This window comes from Engystomops pustulosus, chromosome 7 (genome assembly GCF_040894005.1).
Source record: "Engystomops pustulosus chromosome 7, aEngPut4.maternal, whole genome shotgun sequence".
In the NCBI taxonomy this organism is placed as follows: domain Eukaryota; kingdom Metazoa; phylum Chordata; class Amphibia; order Anura; family Leptodactylidae; genus Engystomops; species Engystomops pustulosus.
Window position 1 is genome coordinate 37760354 of NC_092417.1, and position 25061 is coordinate 37785414.

General features: G+C 40.8%; 2 protein-coding genes across 3 annotated transcripts in view; one reads left to right on the top strand and one right to left on the bottom strand.

The window, feature by feature from the left end:
* Positions 1–25061, bottom strand: part of AVEN (apoptosis and caspase activation inhibitor) — a 307172-nt gene that overhangs the window by 272700 nt on the left and 9411 nt on the right. The window contains exon 2 of one of the 2 annotated variants that reach the window (XM_072115474.1): positions 9410–9605. In XM_072115474.1, coding sequence (XP_071971575.1) covers positions 9410–9605 — 196 coding nt within the window. The remainder of the gene's footprint in view (positions 1–9409; positions 9606–25061) is intronic. The other variant, XM_072115476.1, reaches the window with a different exon arrangement.
* The window catches only part of CHRM5 (cholinergic receptor muscarinic 5), a 135226-nt gene that overhangs the window by 87267 nt on the left and 22898 nt on the right, over positions 1–25061 (top strand). The window lies entirely within an intron of this gene.

The following is a 25061-nucleotide window of genomic DNA, read 5'->3' on the forward strand; positions in this document are numbered from 1 at the left end:
AGCCCCCCTCATACCCTATGGATTCATTATATACAGCTACCATCACCCCAATGGTTTCCTTATAGAAATCCTTATGTGGGCCCCCCAAACAGCTCTGGGCCCTGACACTAGCCCAGGTATGCCTAGTGTAGGCGCCGGCCCTGCACGAATGCTGCATAAAAAAAATGTAAAAAAAAAAACCTGTAAAACATTTCATTTATTGGTAAATGAAAAAAAAGACTTCCTAAATGTCGAAAGGAAACAACAGATAAGTGTATATATGGAATGATATGAAACTATCCCTTAAATAAGAAAACAAACACTTACGCCGGATTATGAAGCATTGCCTTCATTTACACATTGATCATTACCGGCGGTCATGCTGAGAATAAACAAATACATGTCGTGCTTAGGAAAGAAGTTCCAGGAAAAATAGACGGAAAATGTCTTCGAAACCGATCAAGTCATGGCCGCTGTTTCTTGCCAGCAGTGGCCACTCAGACTTAATGATGCCATGAACTGACTGATGTAGTGGGAATGCTTGCACTGCCTCCTGGGGACAAATAATTAAATTTAAATTGAATTTTAATTTTACATCATTAGCCTCTGATTTCTTAAGTCACATCATCTTGTGATTGTAATTTTTATCATACGCTAAGCGATACCTAGTGTTTGTACGGCCTCGACGTGCGGGATACACAATGTTATCATTACTGCCGTGCCCCGCTTTACTCAGCGCAATACACATCATAAAATGCAAAAAAACATAAATTAAATAAATCAGCAGCATAAAAGGTAAAGAGGGCTCTGCCAACAAGCTGACAATGGAGTGCAGCTACCGGGCTAATGAATGGCTCTTGAATTGTGTCACATTACGGAGCAGGCTGGGCAGAAGCCACATCATGAAAATATTATTGTCTCGCCTCGTCCTATTAGGACACTATGTCCCTACTGGTAAAGAACATTGCAAAAAAATTGACTTTTTTTATTACAGGCAAGCTGTCATTCTACAGATGCTGATCTGTGACCAGTCCATTTGGCAGTCCCCGGGTTACGTACAAGATAGGTTCTGTAGGTTTGTTCTTAAGTTGAATTTGTATGTAAGTCGGAACTGTATATTTTATAATTATAACCCCAGCCAAAATTTTTTTGGCCTCTGTGACAATTGGATTTTAAAAATGTTGGGTTGTCATAAGAACCAGGATTAACAATAAAGCTTCATTACAGACGCCTGTGATAACTGTTATAGCTGATCATTGTAGCCTAGGACTAAAGTACAATAAATTACCAATATCCAGAGGTCCGTTTGTAACTAGGGTCATCTGTAAGTTGGGTATTCTTAAGTAGGGGACCGCCTGTATTGGTTTTCCCACAAAACTATACATTAATGTTGTCAGGTCCTCCTGCTTTACAATATGCTGCCTTCGAATAACAACTTTCCGCTATGGTCTATGAAGAATCAAATTTATAAAATCACCCCTTCCCCTTATGTTAACCTCAGTATTTCAGCTCTGATAATCTGTGGTCTGCCACAGTGTTCATGGGGGCGCTCTGGAGCACTCATCTAAAGTGAACGTTGATCTCAAATAGTCCTTGAATCATCCCCTTTTATTAAAGACTGTTAAATCGGTTTTAGGGGAAGTATTCACACTTGTATTACTGCTTATAACAGAGCAATGACAACCTTGCTGCTGAACGCTGGCCAATCCTGACAGTCTCTATTAGAGTCACTGAGCTCCTGTATTTTTGATGATGAGGATATCGCTTCGGGCTGTGCTATTCCTGCCATCAAATATAATGAAAAGGCAGACATAAACCCCTGAAGGCTAAAGTGAACTGAGATTTTTTTCTTTTATTTAAGTGACATTCAGACTTTTGGTATCTTGTACATTTCCTATGTAAAATCATGACTATGAAGAAGTTTATCCTTTTTCTACATTGTAAGATTCACTACATTTTTGTGTGGTATGGCCCTGAAAAACTAGTGACACAGTAAGATGTGTCCTAACAAGGAGTTCCTTTAGAACAATCTTCCTCAGGTCTTCTTTTAAAAGTTATGCTAACTACCCTGGGGTGCTCAGCCTACGTCACCCGACGTAAGGAGCCTCATATTTTAATTTATGCACTCCCCCCGTTGCACTAGGACCGGGTGCAACGGGGGGAGTGCATAAATTAATTTGGAGGCTCCCTGATCCCTCTATATTTGGTAGTATAGTATGTAGAAACTTGCTACTGGTGTAATCTTAAAGTTAAGAACCCAATCTTTCATACTGCATCAGGATTGTGGTTTTGTGAGATACAGAACAAAAGATACAGGCTGTTAAAGAATTAGATGGGTACTGGATCTATATCCCCAACTATGGCCCAGATGATATCATTGTGTCTGCCCTTTTTTTGTCCAATTTTGCACCACAATAAGTAACTTTGGAGCTTGTACATGTATTTATGAGGTTTTTTCCGCCACCTTTGTGCCACGGTTGAATTTTGTCCAACACTTTTGAAAAGTGGAGTGGTAGTGCTTAGTCCAGGTTTGTGCCACATTTATTACAGAGCTGCACCACAATTCTGCAACATGGAGCAAAGTGCACCAAAAAAGATAGGTGCAACTGTGTCACATCCTGAAAACAGACCAGATTGCGTGCAACACTATTAAAATTAATGTGTTTCAAAGTGCACATTAGTGAGGCAAACTAGGCAGATTGCACCAGTTTTCGACTGCCTACATCTTTGATTCTGTAGATCACAAAACCACAAACCTGATGGGATCTGAAAGATGAGATTCTCATCTTTAAATATGACACCAACAGGTGGCCTAGGCACTACAGAACTGAAACTAGGGGAATACGAAGTGAAGGTCCCTTTTAAGCATCTAAAAAATTTTGTTTTCCCACGCAGAAAAGTTAGGCCCTATCCACAGGATGATACGTGGGGGTCTCAGTGCTGAGACTCCCCCAGATTGCAAAAACCCCTGGTCGCTCCGTCAGATTAATAAGACAGACGGCTGCGCATGACCGTTCTGCTAGATTAATCTCTATGGATGTGATGGAAATTGCCGAGCGCTGAACTCAAGAACTCGTCAAGAAAGCGCCAAAACGCAGAACTCAAGGCTTTATGAGGTGAACTGCAACATAACCCTGCAACCAAACCCTGTCCCAGAGCAAATAAGATAAATACTGATGCAGGTCTTTGTAGAAAGTTGACAGCACGGTGTTAGTGAACCCCAAAACTACTTCTTCATATGGCTACTATAATAACCCACTGAGGTATACTTTGAGAAGTTGTCAGCCCCTCTTCCCTATCGTCTTTAGTCAAAACTGCTGACAATAAATTTGCTCTAATCTAATGGTTTCACGTTTCCACTTCACTAGATGTTCCTGAATTCTGTAGGCCATCTTGACACAAAGGATGCAGAACAGTAGTTCATATTTTGCTTCCTAAAAGAGATTAATAAATCAGAAAAGGGTCACAGATGTTCCTAGGTACTTGTATTTCTTTCTCTCTAGTCTTCTCTAGTGATCAATCTAGATAATGGCAGTATTATAAGAGCACCTCACCTAAAGCCTTTCCAGATCTTATTGCGCTCTCTCTCTCTCTCGTTACGCTTGCTATAATGGAGTCCATTGAGACTTTGAGGTAAGAAGATCGCAGACTGCAGCTTTATTGTTGCCATAAAAAAAAAAAAAAGTACAGGATCACCCATGGACGTCTTTCAAGTCGATAAAGATCAGACACAATTTGCTGGTACCCTTTTGATATACAGCAGAGACATGAAAGCTTCTATCAGTGAAAAAAAGCCTTAGATCTTGTGTTATGGAATTCACAAGTTGATAAACATTAAACACCTTAACAGTGAGGATGCGGTCACACATGGTTCCAGCATTGCGTTTACAAAATGCTATACTAGTGCCTGGGAGAAGTTAAATAAAAGTGTAGATAAACCCTATACCCTCATAATCTAACCACTTATTCAGCACACATCATCTCATAGCACTATATGGATCATGAAGTGTCTGCTTAAAGAGTCCTCACCCACACTGACCATCACTAAAACAATAAGTCAATAAAACTAAGTAACTACATAAGGGGGCTATGGACGGAACCCGCAGACCTTTCCTTATACATCAACAACTGTTACAAATATGAAATTGTAATTATATACCCTTGTGTCTCTACTTTGTATTGTCATATTTTTGTGGTTATATTTTGTACTTTGTCTTTTTTGGTCCAATAAACTTGATTGAACCATTAAACAAAGTAAAATTTTGATGTAAAGGGGTTAAAATGATCTTTATCATTATTCAAAATTTAAGAACTCTCTTTCATGGGAAACCCCCTTTTATCCACAGGATAGGGCCTAACTTGCTGGTCAGTGGGGGGTCTCAGTGCTGAGAACTCCGCTGATCGTGAAATCGAGGGGTCCATCGGCCATAGAAATTAATGGAGCAGAAGGGCCACCTGCTCCATTACTCTGAGGAGCGGCGAGGGGTCCATCTGACCCCTCGTTTTCGCGATCTGCAGGGGGTTTCAGCACTGAGACCCCCACTGATCAGCAAGTTAGGCCCTATCCACGGTATAACTTGTCTTCGTGGGAAAACCCCTTCAAGCATAGATTTCCTTTAAGACATTTATTATATAGACACTAAAAACACCATAAATGTCTGATAGATGAGGGTGGGTCCTAGGGAACCTCCATAACCGAGTTCTCCTGACCCCATTTTGCATTATGAGGTGCCCACTAGCTATTGATTTCCATGAGAGTCACAGAAAGAGCTCAACATCCCTGTTTTGGAGATAGGTGTGGGTTAGCATCTTTATAGCTTTCACACAATCTAAAGAGAAAAGTGACCAGGCTATTTGGAAAAACAAGTATTTATGGCAAGGTAAAGAGTTATCCTTAAATAACAGGCTCACACCCCTGAGCAACAGCGGTAGCAGCAGGTAATAGTTACCCCCAATAGATTTCAATGATAGACGGAAAGATAGCGCAAAACAAAGTACATTTGAAAAATCTGGCTGAATGGTTTATAAAAGCTGAATGTCAATGCATCTGACAGCCGGGAAGCACTTAGCATTGTTAGAGGGGAAGCAAGAAGGAGATCACAAAAACAATGCAAGCTGCTTCATGAAAGAGCAGGTAAGAAAGTAATTCTATGTACAATGGCAAAGTTCTATACTATAAAAAGCGCTAACAATCACCTTAGAACAGATCACATAGTAATGTTTTATAAAATAACATGCGTCTCCTTGAAGTAACGTCGGAGCCAGACCCTTGGATTATTTATTTTTGGTGGTTTCCATACACATGAATGGTATTGACATTGGTTGTGTCTGGCAAACCCATTACCAAGTTGTGCAAAGTTGTGACCTGGTAATCTTGTCGCTCCAAACCTTCTCTCCCTTGGCTTTCATGCTCTCCGATACGGGTCAACCTTGTCTTGTCATAGAATTTCAAACCCGGCATAAAGACATGTGGAGAATGGAGATGACATGCACCAGCCTCAGGCGAGCGGCTGCCCAACTAACCCCATAAGACAAAGTAATTGAATCCTGAAGCTGGAAAATGATTCTACATTGTCTCTATATTTAGCATCTGACACAACTGATGGCAATCGGAAGAGACAGTGTAGTCCATGCCACAGCCCAGAAGCCGGAGTATCAATGGGATCTTTGTGCCAGACGGACTAAGCAAGTTAGGAGAGAAAATAGCTGCGAACAGAAAACAAGCATTGCCCTACCTGCTACTAACGCCCATCACTTGTACAAGACAATCATCTGTTCTTTGCCCGTAGACATTTTTTGGAATCATATTAACCCCTTAACAGAAAAGTCTTTTATGGCATAAAGGAATTTAATTGTGGGGATTTTTTACACTTCCTAATTTAGAGAGTTGTAATTCCCAACATTACAGCAGCAGAGAGAGTACAGAGAGTGCAGTACAAAAATTACAGAACAATAATATTAGGGTTAAATAAACAAAAGTTCAAAAAAAGTGATAAAAAGACAAAAAAAAAATAAAAACAATGACAAGGAATGACAAAGACAAGCAATGATTGGTGGTTTGGTATTCAGTCTGTGGATGGGACCTGCAGGAACAGGTTAGGTGGGGGGCACAAGGTACTTCAGTTTGGGCCTTGTTTGTTGAACAGCCGGATCGTAGCTGGGAGGAAAGACTTCGGATAATGCTCCCTCTCACACTTGGGGTGAAGTAGTCAGTCAGTTGTAGGTGCTACCCCATGCCACCGCAGTCTCATGCATGGGAAGGGAGATATTCTCCAGAATAGATTTCAACTTACACAGTGTCCTCCTCTCAGCTACCACCTGCACTGTGTCAAGAGGACCCCCCCAGGACAGAACTGGCTTTCCTAATCAGTTTGTCCAGTCTGCTCCTCTCCCTAGCTGAGATGCTGTTTCCCCAACAGACTACACCAAAGAAGATGGCTGGTGCCACTACAGAGTTGAAGAAGGTCTAAAGAAGTGACCCCTGTACACCGAATGCCCTCAGCCTCCTCAGCAGGTGTAGCCGGCTCTGACCCTACCTGTGAAGTGCATTTATGTTCCCTGCCCACTCCAGTTTATTGTTGAGGAGGACACCCAAGTCCTTATAGGACTTCACTGCCTCGATGTCCATCCCCTGGATGACCAGTGGTTGAGAAGGAAGACTGTGCTTACGACAGTCCACCACCATCTCCTTGGTCTCCCCAGCATTTATCATAAGTTGGTTTTGCTGGCACCAGTCAACAAATTTCAGGATCTTTGTACTCCCTGTCGTTCTCGGCGGTAATGAGGCCGACTATTGCAGAGTCATCAGAGAACTTCTGGAGGTAGCAGCTAGATGAATTGTACCTGAAGTCTGCTGTGTACAATGTGAAGAGGAAGGAAGCCAGAACTGTACCTTGAGGTGCTCCTGTAACCATGTCCGACACACTGTCCCCGATTCTCAATTAGTACAGTCGGTTAGTGAGGTAGTCTAGGATCCAACTAGAGAGATGGTAGTCCACTCCAGCCAGATCCAGTTTATCCCTTAGTAGCCCTGACTGTATGGTATTGGAAGCACTGGAGACATCAAAGAGCATTATTCTCACAGTGTTCGGCGGTTTCTCCAGGTGAGAAAGAGTTTGATGTAGAAGGTGGATGATGGCATCATCCACCCTAATGCCATGCCGATAAGCAAACTGTAGGGCGTCCATAGATGAGCTCACTAGAGGGCGGAGATGTGCGAGAACCAACCTCTCAAAGGCCTTCATCAAATGGGATATTGATATAGGAGTTATACATTAGGTTTAGGAAAAAAACATTTTTAAACTAAATAAATTACATGTTATGATTATAATACAGGTCACTACAATTATGCTGAAACCAAATATTAATAATTTATGCTTCTATTTTGGTAAAAGCTAAAAAGATTCTTTGTACCATGGACCCTCAACATGCTTCTATTTTGGTAATGGCATGAATTTTTCCATCAATGTAGCCATACTTATTTTTATTTTCTGTTTTTGACGGATATTTCATATATTGGGGGCGGGGGGACATTTATGTGAAAGTTTTTTTTTTTGCTGGTAACATTTTATGCAAAACTTTGGCTTAGTTTGTTGATCTCATTGTTAGTCTCATCATCGGGGATGGAAGTGTTTGATCAAGGTATCATTGCTTGTCAATGACTTCCCTCCATAAAAGCCATCAGCATTATGAACAACAGCATCAAAGGGGTTTATTGGAGGACTAGATTTAATTTTTTTTTCTTTTTGCGATTACAGCTGGAGTCTGGCATTCAGTCACCTATGAGATCCTGCAATATTCGCATAGCTTGATGCCTATGAGATCACAATGACATACGTGTCTCGCCACTTGGCAGGAACTTCACCCTGCAGAAGATGTTCATGTACATTGTTAAAGAAGTTTTTCAACCCTGATACTTATGCCTGACAGACACAAAACATACAATTTGATTTTCAAGTTGCTTCTACCGATCTCGTCCTGGTTACATCCTCATCTCTATGAAGGGTCACATATAAGAAAGACTGCAGCAGCAAATCGCTGGCCGTAGAGGTAACGTTTAATTTGGCACGTTACCGCTGTGTCCAGTGATCAGCTACAGTGGTCAAAGACAGTGCCTATTCCATACCATTACATAAGTTTCAATGTTATTTATCTGTAAAATGCATATAACCCTATTTTGAAGCAGGGGAAGGATAGATTGCAGTAGTGGGTGTTCCTCTAATAAGTCAATGTGATCCTCATCGGTGGGTGCTGATCCTTGCCGAAATCAGCCAATGTGATATCTCCTTTCGGCTGTGCTAGGAGGTCCCGTAGTGTGTTGTTTATTGTTGGTGTGTCATTGCCATGTGAGAAAAAACTTCCCAAGACGCAAACATAGTCATGAATAGGACCTATTCTGAGTTTCGCAGGTTGGGGAGACGTCTGACACATGGGGAAAACAAGGATCTTGTGAAGGGAGCCAAGTATGGGAGACAAAGTGGAATCAGCTGGTATTTCCTGTGGAGTTCAATCTGTAATCTGCATTCTAAATCCAGAGCATAAATAATTTTACGGACCATGGGTTCCTTGCATGTGGATAAGAGTTGTACAAATCCCATCCCCTATGCTGCTCAAGTTGCCCAAGGAACACATGTATTACAGACATGGAAAAGGCTACAAGTAGAGATGCAGAAAACACAGAGAAGGTCAGGAGTAGTCACTGACCACATCCTGAAACCTTGCAGCTCTTGCAGTATTCTACAGTATTCACATTTTTACAAATTTTATTGACAACCACAATATATTTGTCAAAAACAAAGAAAAATTTGGGTGAGGATATCACATACCATGTTGGACAATTTTATATTGCCAATTATTATTCCTTTTAATTAAAACAGCAATAATCTGCATCTTGTAGCAGATGCTCAGGCGACGAGCTGAGTATAAGATATGATACAGTATAAGATATAAACACTACACTGGGATTCTATGAGGTTTTAGTACGGCAACAATGGGTAGCAAGGTTACTGAACCTCTGAACGCTGCAGCAATAACAGCTTTTCATGAGTCCACCAGGTGCAGACTGATGTTCTCCAAATACACTGAAAATGTTATTTCTGGAAAATAAAAACCCCACTGATACATTGTTTCCTTGCAGCCGCTTGCATTCTGCCAAACCACAATATACTGTTACTCTCTATTTTGTAGCCATCAAGGGATTATCTATCTCTAAAAAGAGACAAAGAAGATTTCTTTTTAAAAAGTCCACATTTTCAGCTCAAAAATCCCTTGGGCACATGGCAAGCAATCAGGTAAATGCCAGCTTCTACCTACGCATTGTCAGAAACGTACAAGCCGAAAATTCCAAAAAATAAAATAAACAAAATATTTGGCTGCACAAAATAAACCTTACCTGACCTTCCAGGTTTTGGACATACATGGGAACGTGTACCTGGATTTATAGAGATCATTGTGCACCAACCTGCAGAAGTTAGGAGGACACTATATTCCGTCCCGCGCTGCTGCACTTCACTTTCCGTCTCTTTCTCTGTCGCTTCGTAACGGTCCCAGTTGGAAAGGATTTTCCTCCTGGAAAACTCAGATGATTGCTCCTCATTCTCTTGGTGCCCGGCAACATCGTTCCCTTCCTTTGAAAAGAATAAACGGTAACGTAATCAGCTCCATTCCAGTACAATTAGACAATACAGGTATGTGTCATAGTCGGCGTTTCATCATCAGAATATCTGTAATATTTACTCATCAATACAGAATATAGAATGAATATCCATTAACTATTTTATTCCACTGTATCCACTACTCTTCAGTACTAAGTCACCATCATTAACTAGCAAGACCATTGAGTATTCCTTAATGTAGGGATAAGTTGGTCATCAAGTCTTCTCCATGTGTTTTCTGTGCTTTTGCCAGATCATTTTGTGCCATGGTGGCACCAGGAAGGTCATGGCACGACTAAACCTTGGTATCAAGATCCAACCCCCTTCACACACTGAGGTGTATCACTTGGTTTTAATTTGGGAAGCAATAAATGTATGTTTTTACTTAAATGCATGCATCTTGGAGTAGTAAACAAAGTTTCAAAGTCATCAAAGTTTTGTAGTTTTCATGTTTATACAGGGTTATGTACAAAAAAGGTTTGTTCTTAAGTTGAATTCGTATGCAAGTCGGAACAGGAATATTTTAGAATTGTAACTCCAGAACTGAAGTTTCAAAATTTTGTGTTGTCATGGGAACAAGGATTATCAATAACACTTCACTACAGACACCTTACAGCTGATCATTGTAGACTGGGGCTAAAGTAAAGCATCAAGAGGCCACAGGGGGCAGAGAGATCCATCTGTAACTAAGGGTCTCCTGTAAGTGGGGTATCCTTAAGTAGGAGGCTGCCCTTATATAGTTTTCTGCTGCTCGGAATGTACTTTGGACGCTCAAGCTCCCCGCTTACAGTCAATACACACAGTGGGTTTTCTATGAAGAACTGATATGAAATATCTACTGTGCATTAAAGTAGCATTGAAATCAATGTAAATGTTAGAGATACATGTGCACATACTGCAAACAATTGCTGCATGTAAATTGACAAAAACTGCAGAATATGGAATTATAAATTCCACACATAAGGCTGGTGCAGCTACTTTAATAGTGAGCAGAATTTCTTTCTAAAGCAACTTGACCCAGTTCTAACTTTAGATTTCAAGTGTTACAAGGTGGATATTTTGGTGGCAAGAAATTATTTACCGGCACAGGGTATCAAGGCTCCCCCCATGGGGATGGGTTGTGCCCCAATATGAAGTGGTAAGTTTGGGATGAGCAGAAGTAGTTGAGTGCCCTGTCCTAGAGAAGACTAGAGCACCAGGGTGTATGTGATTGGAATTTAACCTAAGAAACAAATACAGGCAGTCCCCGGGTTACATACAAGATAGGGTCTGGAGGTTTGTTCTTAAGTTGAATTTGTATGTAAGTCGAAACTGTATATTTTATAATTGTAGATCCAGACAAAAAAAAAAATTTGGCCCCAGTGACAATTGGAGTTTAAACATTTTTTGCTGTAATGGGACCAAGAATTGTCAATAAAGCTTCATAATAGACATATTACAGATGATCATTGCAGTCTGGGACTATAGTAAAGCACTCAGAAAGCTTCACCAGAGGTCAGAGGGGTCTGTCTGTAACTATGGGTTGTCTGTAAGTCGGGTGTCCTTAAGTAGGGGGACCACCTGTATATGAGTTATAGATATCCACTTTGTAGTTAAAGAAAATCAACACTTACATACAGTAAAAGAAAAAAAAAACTTGTTGTTTTAATGGAAAAAATCTTGTATAACAATTACAGGGAGACAGACTAGTCAATGAATTCTTAAAGGGGTTGACCAATTTAACTCATTTTTTCTGTAATGTGTGTGTAAGTGTGGGGGGGGGGCAGGATATGAGGTAATTTACCAATATACATCTATTATTACTTCTGCTCTGCTTTCCTGATATGTAAAGTGACGCCTCCTGTCTTTTACCTCATCAGCCAGTGATCTATATCTGTCCATGAACAATCGCCCTGTATGATTCTGGGTATTTTTCAGCCGCCGATTCAAAAATACCTTCCTCTCTAGCAGCTGTAGTTTCTGAGATGTTGATGTAATAAGTACCATGGGCTTATGACCATGTCTCTTATGGGTGATAACTGTTGGAGCATCCAGTGCAAATGTCCAAGAATATCTCATACCAGGAAATCACAGAAACAGGGTTTTTAGTGGCCAGATGGAAAATCTCTGGTATACAGCCACAAAATATGACATTCCTTTTCAAAATTCACAATATTGAGTGACCACTAGTTGAGTAGCAATATGACATTTATTCATTAGTTGACATTAATTTCCAATTTTTTTTTCAATACAATATTAAGTGACCACTAATGTGCGCAGCGTAAACTACGTAAGGTGGCAATGCTAGATCTCTAAAGAAAACGGGGTCATTTCCAGAATCAGGGCCCCAAACATACTTAAAATCAGTTCCAACTTCTAAGGCACCAAAATGAATGTTCCCCAGTGCGATAAAAAGGTTCTGCTCCTGTTCTGGGAACCATTGCTAGATGTCTCTAGTCGAATATGTATTTAACACTAGGATTCACTGTATAGCTCTTCAGCGTAGAAGAGAATTATAGAAGTCAGCCTATGTTGTGAGTACAGGCAGTCCCCGGGTTACATACAAGATAGGTTCCGTAGGTTTGTTCTTAAGTTGAATTTGTATGCAAGTCGGAACTGTATATTTTATCATAGTAGATCCAGACAAAGACAAAAAAATAAAAAATTTTGCCCCAGTGACAATTGGAGTTTAAAATTTTTTTTGCAGTAATTGGACCAAGGATTATCAATAAAGCTTCATTACAGACACCTTACAGCTGATCACTGCAACCCAGGGACTAAAGTAATGTATCCAGAGAGCTTCACCAGAAGTCACGGGGCAGAGAGGTCCGTCTGTAACTAGGGGTCGTCTGTAAGTTGGGTGTCCTTAAGTAGGGGACCACCTGTATATAACTATTATATGCTATAAATATAGTATTCTGTCGTTACCACCACTGAGCACTCACTCACAATAAGATAAGCCATGTTTAATTTTTCTACAGGTGATCCTATCATCATTGCTAGATAAACCAAAGGAGATGTCGAATATTTCTCACATAATACAAAGGTGCATTGTAAGAGATAGCCAGGTGGCCAAGTCTGTGATAAATTATTATGTATAATAAAATATAAATAAAAAGCAATTTTCATCTCAATCATATCCTTTGATGTGTAAGGAAGAGATGGCATAGATAGAAGAAGTAATGGTAACCCCAGGTGCTGCAGAAAACAAGCAACAAAAAGAAAAGCGGTCATCAGCTGGTGATGAAGGCTGCAACTCACACATACATTATTTTATTACAGAGCAAGTCCAATAAATCGCAACATAAAACATATGGATATGCTTAGTATCCACATGCACCAGTTCTAATGCAGTAGATCTTTCCAAGTGTAAGTTTAGAAATTTAAAGGACTGGCCTTTAAAGGTGTTGGCCACTCTTACATAAATTGCCCATGTGCCTTTACTGCCTTGTGGATAATCCCTCAATGTTGATTATATCAATGTGATTCAGCAGTCCTGCCACTTACTTTTGCACCGTGTGCAGAACATCTATGCTTATTTCTTTGCATGTCTAAGTTCTGCTCAATAGGAGGAGCTGTAGCAGGAGAGTTTTGACTCATCATGCTCCCTCCCTGTCGGGGAAGCGACACACAGTATATCGGGCGCAGGATCTATGTGGATCGCGGCACAGTGCATCATCATTGGGCAACGCACCTCAGGGATCGCCACTCGGACGGGTAAGTAAATGTGCCCCTGTATGTCTGTGTATAATGTGTATGTGTATATATGGTGTTAATAAGTTGTATGTATACAAGTATATAAATGTGTGTATATATATGAATGTGTGTGTGAATATGTATTTTTTTAAGGGGGAAGTGGGGCCCCATTTGGAAGTCTGGGCCCCTGCCTCTCTAGTTATGCCCCTTAATGTTGCGAATATCACTTGTTTTATCAACTTCCCTGATTTTATACCCATTTTTTAATCTTATACTTGGCCGAACAGCCCTTAGCGAAGAATTTTGTTTCAGATAGAGTTCACACACTAAAGTTCAAAAGCATCAATACTTCATTCCCTCTTCTTTCATATCTATAGTCAAAGAAGCTTGGACAATCACACTGAAAGCAGGATTATATTTAACATGCTTCTTCTTCTTCTTGTGAAAGATATAGGAATATACTTGATGTTCAGAAAAGAAATCTGCCTTTTGTAAAGTGAAATGCATAAGTTACACAGTGTGAGCTCTCTGATATAAATCTGGATAGAATATAGAAATCTATAGCCGGGAAGACTTCAGTGGTAGATTGTGCTTGAGAAAGCAGGACAGACAGCTGCTTTATTCAATGACACCAAATGAGGTATGGAGCCAGCTGCTATGGCACAAAGCTCGGCAGGTCGCTGCGCTGCGGCTGGTGCTAAAAACCTCAATGTCATGAAAGCTACGAAGCCTGAACAATGAAATTTCTGCATCCTCCAGGAGATGGTCCCTGGTGACAGCGCTGCTACATAGCTCTCTGAGGCCATCTCATGGAAAGGCTTTACCAACGACTGTGATTGCAGAATTACATTCATATAAAGAAAGGTTTTTTTCCAGCACAGATGAAGAAAAACTCTCGGCGCCAGGCGGGAAGCCACTTTACAATCAGGCACAAGCGGGGCTCCTTTTAATGTGTGGTCACTAATGACATCTAATTCATGCCAGAATGAAAAAAAAAACAGAAACACACACTGACATTTGGCACACCATAAACCCTAAAGTCAAGTACATGCTAAACAAGACCCAATTATACACGCAAACGCGATAACTAGCTCCTTAATACAGAACATGCATTTTTCTGATTGCTGGATTGTAGATGTGGTCATACAAAGCTGATTATAGGAGGCAGCTCGTCTACCCCGGACATGGTGCAGAATGAGCATTAGTGGAATAACCAGGCTCAGTATGTAGCGCTACAGAACCTGCTCTTTCCCAACAACCAAATCTATTAAACACATCTTAAAGGACATTTACCACCATTATCAGGGATTGTACACCAAGCACACTGACATACTGGTGTGTGCCCCCTCTGGCAGGATCCACTCTTCTTTAAGCTTCTTATGCCCTCATTTAAAAAAAAAAAAGGGCTTAGGATAATTTGCATATTTCAAAAGCCTTTTTTTCGTAAAAAAAAAAAAATGGGCATAGGAAGCTTAAAGAAAAGACGATTCTGTCAGAGGGGGCACACACCTGCATGTCAGTGTGCTTAGTGTAATCCCAGATCCTGATGGTAGAAGTCCTTTAAAAGGAGCTGTCGAGACCAAAACCTCAATGATCAAATGCAATTTTTAGTGTTTTTTCAGGGAGCGACTCATTCCTTTTTGACTGCAAAAGCGGACGAGCATCACTGAAAGACGCTGACTACAGATATAGTTAAAAGACATTGAGTGCTCAGAATTTAACAAAGCTTTTTATAAACAATAATTGCAATTAGTTTACCTGCACTCCTCTCAGCGGAGGACAGGGGAGGATGCAATACATTGCATCAATCCCCCATACTACTGGACTCCACTGAACAGATTTCTTTCCATCCTGTGTTTCCCCCAGTAAACGACATACACTGGAGGCAAAAAAGAAGCCTCCGATTACCAGTGTACGTCTATGGATATGCTCAGCAAATATGCTAGAGGCTTTCTTGGTGCATACACTCAGCATATGAAGAAAACACAGTGTGCATATAAATACCAACACAAACTGCTAGTCTCTCAAATTTCAATAAATATAAAGCCTAAAAGAAAAAACCTAATTATACAGAAAAATACAAAAATATTTATTGTACCAAACTAGGAAAAAAAAACACACCAGTGGCAAATCTCAGCAGTTTAAATAACACTAATGCACATAAGGTAGTAATCTGCAAAAAATTAAGTGCAAATGCAGCCTGAACAGCCACATTCCCATTATACCCATAATAATAAATAAAACAAAAAAATACCAAACAATGTAGGGGTCTTCGTGTCCAAACTATTGTATAAAAAATTTTTCTATATGGTGAACACAGTACTGTAAATGCAAGAATGATTGAATATATGTGATGTGTATTTGCTGCATGGGTGTATATGGTACTGTATGTATGTATATACACACACATATACACTGTGTATATACTGTATATACGTTTATGGTGTATCTGTGTATGATGTTATTTTTATGCTGTATGTGTATAAAAGTATAAATGTGTGTGTAAATATTTTTTTTTTAAGGGCCCTATTCAGACGTCTGCTATGGGGCCCTGTCTCTCCCAGTTAAGCCCCTGACAGTGTGAAAATTAATGTTATATCACTTATAATAATGGGGAAATCATCATTTTTTTTTCACTGTTATAACACAAAAAAAAAAAAACTATTAATAAAAAATTAATAAATAATTAGTAAAAACTAGTTGATCTGCGGGAGAGATTGGACAATTGATCTGATATTGAAGGCTTACCCTATTAATATGCCATGAATATTCTGATCCCGGAAAGAAATACTTCCACACTTATAAAAAAAAATTGACCTTGAATCCAGTCCTCCCAGCAGAAATTAAGGTAAAGACATTAGTGCTCAGCAAACACAATCACAAAGCAACTGTGCTCAGTAAGAACCCAGGAGAACTGCTGCTCACATTGTTTGTTCAGAGTGTTTGTCAGCAAGGCTCCTATATCACTAAAACCAAGTTCACAGCACATCCAAGATGTACATCGAGGTGCAAAAGAAGCCGGAATACAGAACACATTCCTAGGAGACTCTGCTGGCGGAAAAGAAATAGAAGAATAAAGACAAATATGTGTATGTGATGTGAGGATATATTTAGGAAGGCTGGATAAAATGGAGGAACTGACCCAGATGTCATGTATGCTATTACTTTGCTGGTCCCTGGGATAATATGCAGATGGGTAGACAGGGAGTCGGAGTTGGTGACCAATTTGGTGGAGTCAGAACTGTGATAAAATAGACCGACTCTGACTCCACGAACATAAAAATTATGAAATTTCCGTCAAAACATCTGTTCTATTCCTTATCCAAGTATGTAGGTCAGGGGTGAACACCATTTATTGGTCCAGGGCAGCCTAATCATACTGCTCAACTTTAAGGGGCACCCTAGATGTACCAACAACCACAGTACAGCACAAAATGCCAACCCAGATATTATAAATGCAACAGTACAGCAATAATTACCACTCCAGACACCTGCATATACTGCATTCAGAGCAGAAAATAATAGTGGAGACCACAGAGCAGATAATGATAATAATGGAAAGATCCCCAGTTTATATAATAATAGTGGAGACCTCAGAGCAGATAATAATAGTACTGAAGACCACATATCAGACAACAATAATAATGGAAAGATCCCCAGAGGTGATAATAATAGTGGAGACCCCAGAGAAGAAAATAATAGTGGAGACCCCAGAGCAGATAATAATAGTACTAGAGACCACATATCAGACAATGATAATATTGGAAAGATCCCCAGTGTTTATAATAATAGTGGAGACCCCAGAGCAGATAATAATACTACTGAAGACCACATATCAGACAATGATAATAATGGAAAGATCCCCAGAATAGATAATAATAGTGGAGACCTCAGGGCAGATAATAATGGTATTTGAGACCACATATCAGACAACGATAATAATGGAAAGATCCCCAGTGTATATAATAATAGTGGAGACCCCAGAGCAGATAATAATAGTACTGGAGACCACATATCAGACAACAATAATAATGGAAAGATCCCCAGAGGTGATAATAACAGTGGAGACCCCAGAGAAGAAAATAATAGTGGAGACCCCAGAGCAGATAATAATAGTACTAGAGACCACATAACAGACAATGATAATGGAAAAACCCGCAGAGTAGATAATACTTGAGACCAGCAGAGCGGACAAGTAATACTGTAGACCCCTTAGACCATAAATCTTCTAATACTAGAGACCCCCAGAGCAGACTAAAAATAAATCCACTACTTCCCTGGCTCCTCTTCTCTCCTCCCACCACGTGCTCATTGTGTTTGTCAGCATTAGGACCCGGAGCAGAACTGCGCAAGGAAAGTTAGAGGACCACGAGGGCACTACAGTACAGATGACATGTACTTACCACTCCTGCTCTGGGTACTTACCACTCCTGCTCTGTGTCCTTACCCTGGCTCATACAACTAGTGTAAGGAGTCAGAGCAGAGTAGCAGGAGAGGACAAGGAAGAGGTGACGATATCTCAGCTGTACTCGCCACTACCTGGCCTTCTGCAGCAATGAACGCTGCTGTCAGTTATGGAAACGCTCATAAGACTCTGATTGACATCAGAGTGCAGGCCGCTACTCATGGCTCAACATGATTGCATGCTGTAACACCCCTCTTTCAGGTGTTTTTTGCTGTGATGAATGTGGCTGCTGCACTTTATGTACATGCTCAGTAGTGAAGCTCCTCCACTACTGTGGAGCTGGAGTTGAAGATAGGGAACTGGAGGAAACAGACCTTTGGCCTACCGGCAGGTATGACTTTTTCCGCAAAAGCTTTATTCTACAGGTAGTACTAGATAACACATTTATGCTATGTTCACATAGCCATATGGGGGATGCATATACGGCCGCCGTATATAAGTCTGCAATAGACAGCAATTGGCGCAAGTGTGGCACTGTACTGTTCCATACCCTGTGAAAAGATAGGACATGTATTTTCTTTCCCCGTAATATGGCACTGTGAGCTATACATCGCTATGGAGTGGGGAGGGGGCGAGTAGTGCTCATCCCCTCCTCCTCTCCCCGGCGCCAAAGTGTGCCCGCCGTTCTACGGTGCAGTGGGCACACTGTCGTGTGAATGTGGCCTTACATTGAAGAACTTTTTCTTTTTTTAAGCCAAATTTTTTTTTTTTTTATGTTGGGCGAGTTGTAGTTTTTACCAAATCAGGCATTGTGCTGTTTTGTCAGGTTAAATGTGTTTATATTTAATTGAGTTTCACAACTTTACAAGAAAACTTCTAATCTTTAACCACTAATCCTCACTACTTTAACCATACTATTTCTATCTTCAGGCAGCATGTTATAGAGCAGGAGGAGCTGAGCAAGTTGTATATAGTGTCCTATCTGCAGGCAGCATGTTATAGAGCAGGAGGAGCTGAGTAAGTTGTATATAGTGTCCTATCTGCAGGCAGCATGTTATAGAGCAGGAGGAACACACTGTAAATTCTGTTCTATGTGCAGGCCAGAATAGATTGAGATTTGTTTGATCAACTAATAAAATGTAGTTTCTGGATAGTTAGACTAGTCAGCTAAGCTAGGAATCTAATAAAAAATCTGATTGCTATATTCGTATATATACATACATTTTATTCCTATGGCCCATCCTTAAAATCAGTCCAAATGACAATTACTCAATAAAGCCAAAGTAACTGCTGACCAACAGTGACATCTAGTGGCTAAAAAGACACACTACAAATGATGCCATGAATGGTCATAAAAACCTTAAATTATACACTAAATGAAAGGAATTATTATCACAGACTCCCCTCTTAATTGTGGGGGTGTTCAGGTATAATACAAGACTGCAAAAAATGAATAACTATATGGTAAGAACGAAGAACACCATTGTCAAACTCTTCCTGTTCTTACCTCGGATTCTCTAGTCCAAAATGGCGCTGACGGCTTTTAAATAGCTAAACACCCACAAGCACCAACCACGGGTGTTACCACGAAATGTTTGCTGCATAATGCCGCAAATTCCCAGTATGTATGAAGAGGGCTCTGCGGGACAGTGTAACAACCTGTAAAGCCAGATCGCAGAGGGGTAGGCTAAGCTCAATAGCAAAAAGTCACATGACATAGGGCAGGCACAAGGTGAATGAAGAGCGGGTGTGTTAACCCCTTCACGCTCTGCGACAGATATATCCGCCGCAGAGCTATGAAGCTGTATGAAGAGGGCTCACAGGCTGAGCCCTCTTCATACAGAGATGGGCTTTGCTGCTTGCGGGTGTTAAACTCATCTTAAAACGCCGCCATGTTTCGTCCGATCGTCGCTCCCCCGAACGCCATCGGGGGCGGCAATTGTTTACCATGAAAGCCTAGGGTCTTCGTTTGACCCGAGGCTGCATGGTTTCAGGAGATTCACATGCAAAAACTCCATATCCTGCAATACAGTTGTACTGCAGTATATGGTAGGAACAATCTGACCATCTAGGGTTAATGAACCCTAGAGGGTCTAAGAAATTGTAAAAAAAAAAAAAAAAAAAAAAAAAAGTTTAAAATTTTTTTAAAAAATAATTAATAAAATATTAAAAATTCAAATCACCCACCCTTTCCATAGAACTGATATAAAACATAATAATCACAATAATCACATAACAATCACAAACACATTAGGTATTGCCGCGTCCCAGAATGCCCGATCTATCAAAATATAAAAACGGTTATGGCCGGCGGTGACCTCCGAGACGGGAAATGGCGCCCAAATGTCCGAAACGCGACTTTTACACCTTTTTACATAACATAAAATTACAAGAAAAGTGTTGAAAATGTTGCACAGACCTCAAAATGGTAGCAATGAAAACGTCGGCTCCGTACACCAAAGTATGAAAAAGTTATTAGCGTCAGAAGATGGCAAAAAAATTATTTTTCCTTTTTTGTACACATTCGTTTTATTTTTAAAAATTTATTAAAACACAATAAAACCTATATAAATTTGGTATCACCGCGTTCGTACTGAACCAAAGAATAAAGTAAAAGTCGTAAAAAGTCGTAAAAACTGAGCTCACAAGATCGTGACGCACATGCAGGTTTTTTTTTTCAACTTTTCCACATTTGGAATTTTTTTCCTGCTTCCCAGGACAACTGCATGTTATAATAAATAACATTGCGGGAAAGTAAAATTTGTTACGCACAAAATAATCCTCACACAGCTCTGTACATGTAAAAATGAAAAAGTTATGGATATTTGAAGGTGGAGAGCGAAAAAAAAAACCTGCGTCCATAAGGGGTTAAATTTGGAGTTTTTGCTCTCATACCAAACGTCGCGTTTTTGGACCGTTTAAAAACATGCGTTTTCAGGCCTAATGAAACCAAAATAATTTAGGTTCAGATAGTGTAGGAAGTACAAAACGTATCTCGCCTTCAATCAAGCATGGAGCTGGGAGTGTCATGGAGCCGAGAGTGTCATGGAGCCGAGAGTGTCATGGAGCCGAGAGTGTCATGGAGCCGAGAGTGTCATGGAGCCGAGAGTGTCATGGAGCCGGGAGTGTCATGGAGCCGGGAGTGTCATGGAGCCGAGAGTGCCATGGAGCCGAGAGTGCCATGGAGCCGAGAGTGCCATGGAGCCGAGAGTGTCATGGAGCCGAGAGTGCCATGGAGCCGAGAGTGTCATGGAGCCGGGAGTGTCATGGAGCCGGGAGTGTCATGGAGCCGGGAGTGTCATGGAGCCGGGAGTGTCATGGAGCCGGGAGTGTCATGGTGCTGGGAGTGTCATGGAGCTGGGAGTGTCATGGAGCTGGGAGTGCCATGGTGCTGGGAGTGCCATGGTGCTGGGAGTGCCATGGTGCTGGGAGTGTCATGGTGCTGGGAGTGTCATGGTGCTGGGAGTGCCATGGTGCTGGGAGTGCCATGGTGCTGGGAGTGCCATGGTGCTGGGAGTGCCATGGAGCTGGGAGTGCCATGGAGCTGGGAGTGTCATGGAGCTGGGAGTGCCATGGTGCTGGGAGTGCCATGGTGCTGGGAGTGCCATGGAGCTGGGAGTGCCATGGAGCTGGGAGTGTCATGGAGCTGGGAGTGTCATGGAGCTGCCGTTGTGGGGAGCTTCAGGTCATTGAATCCCTACGTGCTCCGTGACATAATCTCAGAACATAATCTCCTACCTTTTGACAGTGGAAAAATATTCCTACAGGATAACCTGAAACAAACCTCCAAGACAAACAATGTCTTGCTAAAGAAATTTCGGATGAGACCTGTTACACACAAAGCTGTGCACACGTTCTTGTGTAGCAGGCCTAAAGGTGCTGGACTGGCATCTGTGAGGTCACATGAAAGGTGGAGGAGAACAACGTCTCTAACATCCAGCAGCTTCATCATGGAGAAGTTAACCCCTTAAGGACGCAGGGTTTTTTCGCTCATTTCTCGCTCTCCACCTTCAAAAATCCATAACTTTTTTATTTTTACGTGTACAGAGGTGTGTGAGGGCTTATTTTGTGCGTAACAAATTTTACTTTCCCGTAATGTTATTTATTTTAACATGCCGTGTACTGCGAAGCTGAAAAAAAATTCCAAATGTGGAAAAATTGAAAACAAACCGCATGTGTGTCGCGTTCTTGTGGGCTTGGTTTTTACGACTTTGACTGTACACTCCAAATAACACCTCAGCTTTATTCTTTGGTTTGGTGCGATCGCAGTGATACCAAATTTATACAGGTTTTATTGTGTTTTAATACATTTTCAAAAATTAAACGAATGTGTACAAAAAAGAAAAAAAAAATTTTGCCATCTTCTGAAGCTAATAACTTTTTCATACTTTGGCGCACGGAGATGTGTGAGGGGTCATTTTTTGCGAAATGAGCAGACGTTTTCATTGCTACCATTTTGAGGTCTGTGCGACATTTTGATCATTTTTTATTCCATTTTTTATGTGATGTAAAAAGGTGTAAAAGTCGCATTTCGGACATTTGGGCGCCATTTCCCGTCTCGGAGGTCACCGCCGGCCGTAACCCTTTTTATATTTTGATAGATCGGGCATTTTGGGACGCGGCGATACCTAATATGTCTGTGATTTTTACTGTTTATTATGTTTTATATCAGTTCTAGCGAAAGGGGGGTGATTTGAATTTTTTATATTTTATAATTTTTTTTTTATTTTTTAAACTTTTTTTTTTAATTTTTTTTCCACTATTTCTTAGACCACCTAGGGTACATTAACCCTAGATGGTCAGATCGCTCCTACCATATACTGCAATACTTCTGTATTGCAATATATGGCATTTTTGCAGCTCATTCATTACAATGAGCCACTGGCTCATTGTAACGAATCTGCAGATGCCAGATAGCCTCGGGTCAAACAAAGACCCGAGGCTACCATGGCAACTGATCTACAGACATATAAAGCTCTATGTACAGATGGGAAATATTGTGTCAATTTTTTTACACGGTGCCTTGTGTTACATTCATGACATGTGACCAGTGACATCATCGCAGGTCCTTCAGACTTTTAAGAATAGCAAACTGTACACCATGTATGGATTTACATGAAATCACTACAGCCTCCATGGAGGATAGAGAGAAGTAGAAGTCCATGGGGTACAGTTTGCCATGGTTAAGAGTCTAAAGGACCTGAGATTATGTCACTCTGGTCACATGACATTAACTGCGTTCAGTAAGGTGGCATAAAGCAGGACACACCCCTCTGATGCTAGGTAATATAAGATAAAATGTGATTTATGTGGATGTAAGCGAAACAATTTTTAGTTTACTGAAGGGTGTCAGTTATTAGAGATCTATAGGAACCGGTCACTGGCTGTATATGTGCAAATGGGCTGAGAGGTTCCCTTTAACCCCTTAACGCTCTGCGCCGTAGCTCTACGGCGCAGAGGTATAAGGGATGTATGAAGAGGGCTCACGGGCTGAGTCCTCTTCATACAAAGGTGGGGGTTTTTGCATATTGCATAAAACCCCCACCGCTAATAACTATTAACCCTTCAACGCATGGTAGCCTCATGTCTTCTTTTGACACGAGGCTATCTGGCATCTGCAGATTCGTTACAATGAGCCAGTGGCTCATTGTAACGAATGTGCTGCAAAAATGCCATATATTGCAATACAGAAGTATTGCAGTATATGGTAGCAGCGATCTGACCATCTAGGGTTAATGTACCCTAGATGGTCTAAAAAATAGTGAAAAAAAAAGTTTAAAAAATAAAAAAAATTACTAAAATATTAAAAATTCAAATCACCCCCCTTTCCCTAGAACGGATATAAAACATAATAAACAGTAAAAATCACAAACATATTAGGTATCGCCGCGTCCCAAAATGCCCGATCTATCAAAATATAAAAACGGTTACGGGCGGCGGTGACCTCCGAAGCGGGAAATGGCGCCCAAATGTCCGAAATGCGACTTTTACACCTTTTTACATAACATAAAAAATTACATAAAAAATTATCAAAATGTCGCACAGACCTCAAAATGGTAGCAATGAAAACGTCGCCTCATTTCGCAAAAAATGACTCCTCACACATCTCCGTGCGCCAAAGTATGAAAAAGTTATTAGCGTCAGAAGATGGCAATATTTTTTTTTTCTTTTTTGTACACATTCGTTTAATTTTTGAAAATGTATTAAAACACAATAAAACCTATATAAAATTTGGTATCACTGCGATCGCACCGAACCAAAGAATAAAGTAGGCGTGTTATTTGGAGCGAAGAGTGAAAGTCGTAAAAACTGAGCCCACAAGAACGTGACGCACGTGCGGTTTTTTTTCAATTTTTCCACATTTGGAATTTTTTTTCAGCTTCGCAGTACACGGCATGTTAAAATAAATAACATTACGGGAAAGTAAAATTTGTTACGCACAAAATAAGCCCTCACACAGGTCTGTACACGTAAAAATGAAAAAGTTATGGATTTTTGAATTTGGAGAGCGAGAAATGAGCCGAAAAACCCTCCGTCCTTAAAGGACACCTGTCATCAGGTCTGTGTCACTAGTCCTGTCACTACTACCTGTTGGAGCAGCTCACAAGGATCCCATCCCAGCCTTTATCTAGTTATTTCATACATTATTCATTGTAAAATCATCTATTTTTTATCATGTAAATGAGGCTGGTCACATGGTCAGAGGCAGTGATGTCACCCCTGTTACCCCTCCCCTCTCCTCCCCCTGCTCATGTCTGTGTGTAATGTATAGTAAAGCATGGCTAGTGTGTGTGCTGCATCTGCTGACATGCTGCATCCTCCTAATATACAGGTGAGAGACACAGACATCAGCTACACATGTTCTGCTGTAACATGGCTGCCTGGAGCTGCTGTATCTCTCCTATACACACACATGCACACACAGACTGCAGGGGGCGTGGCCACCAGCACCAGGAAGCACATCATTATACAGCCTCACATCATTATACATGCTGTCAGTCATGCACTGGGGTGTGGCTGTGCCTCCCACTCATGAATATAGTGGACAGCTTGAATATGCTAATGCTTCATTGGACATTTCACAGGTTATTTGCATACAGCTTTAGGACCTCATTGCTTAGGTTTACAGGCATGTAGAGGGACAATGAAGGGATAGAGGCAATGCTCTCTAATGGCAGTTTATGAAAATATATTTTGATTAGGGGGGTTATTTTGCATGACGGGTTCTCTTTAAGGGGTTAAAGAGGATTCTACATCTGTAGTCTGAGAAGTTGATGGTGTACTTACTTTTGTTGCCAGTGGTTTAGACATTAATAGTTGTGAGTTGAGTTATTTTGAGGGAACAGCAC